The 7,025-nt window shown below is 38.8% G+C and overlaps 1 protein-coding gene across 1 annotated transcript; it reads right to left on the bottom strand.

The window, feature by feature from the left end:
* Nucleotides 1–4,269: 4,269 nt before the first annotated feature.
* On the bottom strand, nucleotides 4,270–6,133 carry LOC135712110 (luciferin 4-monooxygenase-like). The gene is made up of 3 exons (XM_065235086.1): nucleotides 5,902–6,133; nucleotides 5,631–5,838; nucleotides 4,270–5,574 (listed from the first exon to the last, which is right to left on the bottom strand). The coding sequence occupies exons 1-3, from the start codon at nucleotides 6,028–6,030 to the stop codon at nucleotides 4,286–4,288; spliced, it is 1,626 nt and encodes a 541-aa protein (XP_065091158.1). The 5' UTR covers nucleotides 6,031–6,133; the 3' UTR covers nucleotides 4,270–4,285.
* Between the last annotated feature and the right edge of the window lie 892 nt (nucleotides 6,134–7,025).

The raw sequence follows: 7,025 nt of genomic DNA on the forward strand, positions 1-7,025 counted from the left end.
AAAAAAAGTTTGTTTAAAAATGTTCAAAGACACAGGCTAATGAAAATTGTTCCGAGAGATTTCTTTTTTAAGCGTGCGATTTTGATTTTGTTTTCAAGGATCCTGAACCATTCAATTTTTTTTTAACAAATCATGTTGAATTCATGTACCGTGCCGATTCAAATTTCGGACACTTAAACTCGAATTTTGGACACTTTTAAAAGTTGATTATCTCGGTCGAATATGATCCACATGCCTTGTAAATTTTAAATTTTTTTGACTAGTGCCCTCCACGATCATCTAACATTATTACTTTGTTTCTAACTGGATGTAATATTTAATTAAAAATGAAAGTGTCCGAAATTTGAATCGTCCGAAATTTGAATCGGAACGGTATGTATGTCCCTTCTCAGACAGAGATATTGGGACATTTTCGAAGTTTAAGGGGTTTGAAAATTGTTCCAAAGAATACCCAAAGGCTTCCGAAGGCTTAGTAAGCATTTTTTTTAAGCTGAACAAACATATTTTTGCCTGAATAAGCACTTTCTGCTTCCAATGTTTGTTGGGTGCTCTAAGTTCAGTCTTTCACTTTGTAAAATTTGGCCTAGTTACTAATTCGCCCAAATGACCCATTATGGCCCTCAACAGCAATCCACAATAATACAATCAGAATAATTTATCGTGCACGGAGATTGGACCTCATAAAATGCGTCCGATCCGATGGACTGCCTGCATATCCTTCAGAGAAGTCTTGTTTGCCAGGCTAAACTCAAAAGCGTTATGCTTAACCGCCGTACATAGTCGACGATGTATTGTAAAAATCAGCAACAGCTGTGCGGGAACTGGAACGGAACTTCCCAAAATCACGATGATGATGATAGATGTAATTTTGTGACTATAACATGTGCTCGCAAATGTATACACTAAATCAAAGTGCTGTGTAATGGACGACCGAACCATAATGGCAACTCCACCACCGGCTCCATCTAGAGGATCATTTCGATAAATAAAACAAAAAGGCGATATGCAACTCCCAAAAAGTTAAATAACTCGTCTTCATTATCTTTAATAGATCGAGCATTCCAATTCAAAATATTTAATTATTTAAAATACATTACTGAATTTCAAAGTCATGACGATATTGTTCGCAAATTTAACTCCAGTTTGAATAGCTTCAAATATGGAGTTAGTTTTCAGCATATCAGTAATCGTGTCGATTAATATGACTTCTGTAGAAATTCTATTTTAGGAGGAGGAATGCTACCTAAATCATCAAAATTTCCGTTAGAATTATGGTGGCTAGAATTTTGATTTTGATTTCTACCCGTTGCAATAGCAGCATAGGTAGCTTCATTCACTTGCTGAACTTTGCTAGCAGCAGGTATAGATGAAGAAGAAGGTTGTGAGCTGTTTGTACCTACGGGTATGAATGTAGAATTGGTTCCTCGCTGATCGTTGTTAACAACAGAGAAATTAGAACCAGGTTGGGAACGTGGATCATTTCCTACCTGACACTAAGAACGAGATTGTAGGATCGCTTTGCAAGTCTTACGTTCCGAAAAATTGGATGTGTGGTTGTCACCACATTTTGAACATCCTTTGCGTGAGAGGAATCTCCACAATTCATGAATTTAGCTGGCATGTAGCATTTTTTGGACCCGTGACTCCATCCCAGGCACTGGGTGAGGTTTGGGAAATTTCTTCCAGTCTTCCTGAAGTGTTCTTACTTCACTCGGACATGGAGCATAAAGTTAGCTTTTTCTAAGGCCTTAAGGTTGCTTAGTCCTCTAGACTTGAAGTGAACTAAATACAAATAATTAGAAATCCCGTTGCGTGAATCTCCAGGACGGGATTTCCTTTTCATTTTGATTACTTGGAGTGGCTCAACTCCAAGTAATATTGTCAATTCATCTTTGTTCTGATCCGGGGATTCACCACTAGGCAGATCTTTCAAGACATCCTTGAACAGACGTTCAGTGTTGGTGTCGTTAGTAAACAAAATGTGCTGCTTCTCAGTAAGATACTTGAGAAGACATTTGAATCCGTCCAAGGTTTCAGCCAATACACGGCATTCACCTCGGTGGCCAATTTGAAATGAAAACATGAATTTAACGAAGTTCAAAAGTGCCGTGCGAAGGGCATGGAAATCGGAAGTGGTAATCACAATAGGGGGAACCTTTTCCTTCTAGGCATTAAGCCGGGAAAGTTTAGAGGAATTTTGCCTAAATGATGGATCATTCTCATCATCCGTGAGCATATCAAATTGATTGGTCAAATAAATTTCATCAGAAGGGGGATCAAGAGATTGTCCTTTCCTTTTTTCGCCATGGTGGCAGAACCAAGTTTCTCCAGTTCGATTTGCAAGCAGATTACTATAAGAACCCGAAGGATCGTAGAGGAATTTACCAAATCGATAACCAAGCAGAATTACCTCGGGTAGGGTCATCGAAGATGAATAATAGTCGATCAAGGTAGACAATTTGCGGGTAATATTGAGCACTGAAAAGTGCTGTTTAAGTTTGCTGTAGATTTAGGTAGTAGTAACCCGAGCAAAGTCTGAGATCAAATTGAAATCTAAATTTGATGTTGTGATTTCGCTGTTAATGATTACTCAGGTTGTTGTCGTTTTGGTCGTTTTAACGGTTAAAATATCAAAATTGAGAGCAAACATATCTTCCTGTGACATCACATTGAAAACTATTTCTGCTATCAGTGAGAGCAAACTGAAAACCAAATTTGCTATCCATTTTTCCTTTTGATAACAAAACAAGTATACAATTTGATGTTATGCTAAGGCAATGAAAACAAACCCGTAACAACATATTTTTAAAGAGCAAATGTACAGCAAAATAAAAACAAAATTTGGTATCAAATTTGTCAATGTGTAAACTGAAAGCAAATTATGATTTCAGTTTGATGTTGATATCAAAACTTGATTTCAATTTGCTGTCATTTTGATGCTGGACTTTGCTCGGGAACACTTCCTTTAGCAAAATGCAAATAGATCCACACGGCAAGAGAGTACGATGCGAACTGTTCGCATACTGTTTTTGTAATATGCCTATCGTTCTGATTCATATTTCAGAATCCTTCATGTTTCGGACACTTTATAATTATATCTTGAAATACCCGTACGATATCAAAATATTAAAATATCACGCTTGTTCCTTTAGTCAGTTTTACAACCATATTTTATAGGAATCACCCTGAATGATAAAATTGCTCGCGAAAACATTAACGCGCTTCCAACATTATTTAAAAATAAAATGTGAGAAAATGTGACTCGGACAAAACGGTTTAATTAATTTATTAAATAATTTCATAACATTAAACGACAATAAACATGAATTCAAATATAATAAATGAAAAAAATGATATTATACAGTGATTGCTATCACACGTAGCTTACAAAGTGGGTGGTCGAAATTTGAATCTTTTCTGTCTGAAATTTGAATCTCCTCAAAGACAAGTGTCCGAAGTTTGAATCTTGATAGCCTTAGTTAAATAACAATTTTTTCGAATAGTTTTGATATTTACTTTAGAATATCATTAAATAGCTTATCGAAGAAACGAAACCAAATAATGCCTTCAGTGTCCGAGATATGAGTCAAAACGGTAAATTTATGTACCATACAAAAATGGTTTATGCATATCAAACTGAAATTATTTACAAATCAATCATTAATAAAAGAAATCAATTTTAAAAGTATTACGATTTTCGATTATATACGATATATTATATATTATATACGATTGCAAAATCTGTCAAAGAATCTTACATCCCTAAAAAAATATTTACCGGTTTCCAACGAATTTTCATTTTTACCGCTATGCAAAATCAGATTATCTTGAAATTTTGCATTCGAGGCTTAAATCTTTCTGAGAATCAAAAAAAAAAAAATAATACTATTTCGTGAACAAATATTCCAATTACGGCTGGCTGTGCCCACCTCCAGCATATCATGCCGCGTAATTGCTGACTTGAATATCGGGAGCCCCTATAATTTGCATTGCCTTTTGTTCTCTCCACTTCACAAATTTTATCCGCTTCATTCATTCGGCTTTAGCAATATGAAACAGTAAAATTTACTTTTATGGCTGCAGCTTTCGTTTCAATTCAAGATACACTCGAATTACCCTCAACAAAGTAGTTATATGTAAACCTCCATCCAGGTAATGAATGAAAATTTAATGCGTATAAGTAGACATGAATGATTCAACATCCGCACACCTTTATTCAATCATAAATTATCATAGCAACACACAACCTATAAGAACTATAAACAACTATAGAAACACCAACCGTTTAAAGCTTTGCTTTAACGGAAGGTACCAAATCCTTAAGTTTTCTGCGCAGAATCTTACCGGTAGCTGTCTTAGGCACTTCGTCGATAAATTTAACACCTCCGTGAAGTTGTTTCTGCAGCGATACTTCCTTTGCCACAAATGAGCTTACCTCTTCCTCAGTAACATCTTCACCAGGCTCCTTTACAACGAACGCCGTCGCCAGTTCACCAACACGTTCGTCCGGTATCCCAATGACAGCGGCGTCCTTCACTTTGGGATGTTTCAACAGTACCGCTTCTAGTTCAGCCGGTGGAACCTGGAATCCTTTGTACTTTATCAACTCCTTAATTCGATCCACGATGAAGAAATCTTCATCCTCATCGTAGAACCCAATGTCCCCTGTATGCAACCAACCATCTCGATCAACGGCACTTTCCTCCTTCCCGACGTAGCCCTTCATAATTAACGATCCCTTGAAGCACAGCTCGCCTCTTTGGTTTGGTCCCAGCACTTTTCCACTATCCGGATCGATCACCTTCGCCCATTGGCCCATGCGCACCTTCCCGACACAACCGGGTTTATTCTCGAATCCTGTCTGCATCAGCATCACATAGGTAGTCTCCGTCATGCCATATCCCTGTCGCACAAAAGCAATACCCAACCTGTCCCGCACTTGATCTTCGATCTCCTTACTCAACGGAGCTGCTCCGCAGAACAACGTCATCAGCGATGACAGATCGTAGTTGTCCACCATGGGATGCTTCGCTAGGAACACCATCAACGGTGGAACCACCGACATCAGATTGACCTTATACTTTTGAATGCTGTTCAAAAACAGATGTGCATCGAATTTGGGCATCAGCACGCAGCGACAGTTGTTGGTGACCATGTTGATCAGTCCGACGCTAGCCAGAACGTGGAAGAGAGGGGTCACTGCCAAAGCTACTAGCTGATCGGGAAGATCGAGCAATTTGGCTGCTTCTTTTGAATGGGCGATCGTTGTCATTATGTTGGCATGTGTCAGTTGAACACCCTTCGGTAGACCGGTCGTACCGGAGGAAAGTAAGATCAAAGCTACGTGGTTCTGTTTGTCGACTGGTTCTGGGTTTATGGTGTCAGTTTCAACTTTTTGACTTAGGAGATCTTTGAAAGGGATTACTTCTGGCATGTTATAAATGCTGTTTCCGAATGTGATGATCTTCTCAGCGCATTGTAGCTTTTGGTTAACGGTGATTACCATCTGGGCTACTTCTGGCGAGACGAAGATTACTTTCGGTTTTGTCATGTTGAGAGCGTGTGTCAATTCAGCTGAAATATTATCATTTGAGTATTTTGATCCGACGATTATACTAAGAATCAATTACTTTGTAAATATCCAGGATTGAACTGCGCCAAAGGTGCCCCAACAAAAATCGTCCCAAACATGGCAAAAGCATAATCCAGACAATTATGGCTAACGATAGCCACCGTATCCGTCTTCTTCACCCCAAGATTTAGTAAACTATTCGCCACTTTCACCGATTGGACCAAAATTTGCTGATAACATAGCTCCGTCTCCGATACCGGATCGATCTAAAATGCAAAAATGAACATACAATCTAAAGTATGTCAACTATCTAACGATAATTTGCTCACCAGCCCGATGTTGGTCGGTCTTAGCTTCAGCTCTTTGATCATCATCTCGCCCAGAGAACCATCGTGCAGTAAATCCGCTGGGTCTGGGCCTCCGTAAACGATCGCTGTTTCGCTGTCAACCGGGGTCATGTTCGAGTACTATTTTGTAACCCGGAGGGACTGAACTTTGAAGCGCACCTCTTCGCTGTTGCTTATTACTCAATCAACCGATCAAAGTGCTAATGTTTAGAATTAACTGACGACGATGACGACGACACTTGCTTGTTTGGCGTTCCGGTTGGTTCTGATATGACCGTGTGAGGTGAGGTCCATACGAGGTGCTAGTGGTGAAATGTGCATGAGAAAGAGAGAGAGAGAACATAAACTTTCCGTCGAGGGAATTAATAACAGGATAGACGACGCGATCGCGAGAGACATCGCGTACGCAAGTTTTGGTGGACACAATGCTCGTTTGTGGACAGGCGTTCATTATGGATGTCAGTCGATGGAGCTAAGCCGGGAGCTAAAGTGTATTTGTGCGATGTCAATATAGTGCATAGGGTAGATGTAATCATTAACTTTGTTAACTCGTTTGGGCTACGAGATAAATTCTACAACTTTGTTCAGAAAAAGTTTGGGAAATCAGTCAAATGGGATTGTCCCATTATATAGGATCCATAGTGCAAAATAATCAAACATAAAATGATTTTTTTTCTCGGCTTATTGATTTGTGTTATCATGGGGATTACTTCCCATGAGCAACAGTTTTTTCCCATTTATTGTTACTTAACACATGGATGAGATTTGAACTCCTAACCTTTTTAGCATGGATGCTAACTACTAAGTCGGGCCCGTTCCCATGAGCGGCAGCGTTTCTCAATCTCGCGATCAATCGTGAGAATTTTGTCTTTTTCAAGCCGATTCAATTTCAATCTGTTTTTAAGTTTCAGGTAATCATATGTACACATAAAGCAGTACATTATATACACTAATTATTAATGGGTTGGGAGCTTATTAAATTCCAATTAAAGAAAAAATAAGAAAAGGAAGATTGAGAAACGCTGATCTAGGGGAAGTGCACCAGGTATGGCACTACTGAAAATTTGTTCCAGTTTTGGCATCAGTGTGATTTAAATGGGAAACGA

The sequence above is a fragment of the Ochlerotatus camptorhynchus genome, unplaced genomic scaffold (assembly GCF_037179485.1).
Source record: "Ochlerotatus camptorhynchus isolate MF236.1 unplaced genomic scaffold, CSIRO-AGI_Acam_v1.1 ptg000457l, whole genome shotgun sequence".
Lineage (NCBI taxonomy): Eukaryota > Metazoa > Arthropoda > Insecta > Diptera > Culicidae > Ochlerotatus > Ochlerotatus camptorhynchus.

Bases quoted from the DNA above. Each gene is read 5' to 3' on its own strand.
- LOC135712110 (XM_065235086.1), bottom strand. From the start codon at position 6,030: ATGACCCCGGTTGACAGCGAAACAGCGATCGTTTACGGAGGCCCAGAC. The intron at 5,839-5,901 runs GTGAGCAAATTA...TTTGCATTTTAG, and splicing joins GACCGACCAACATCGGGCTG to ATCGATCCGGTATCGGAGAC. The intron at 5,575-5,630 runs GTAATTGATTCT...ATAATATTTCAG, and splicing joins CAATCCTGGATATTTACAAA to CTGAATTGACACACGCTCTC.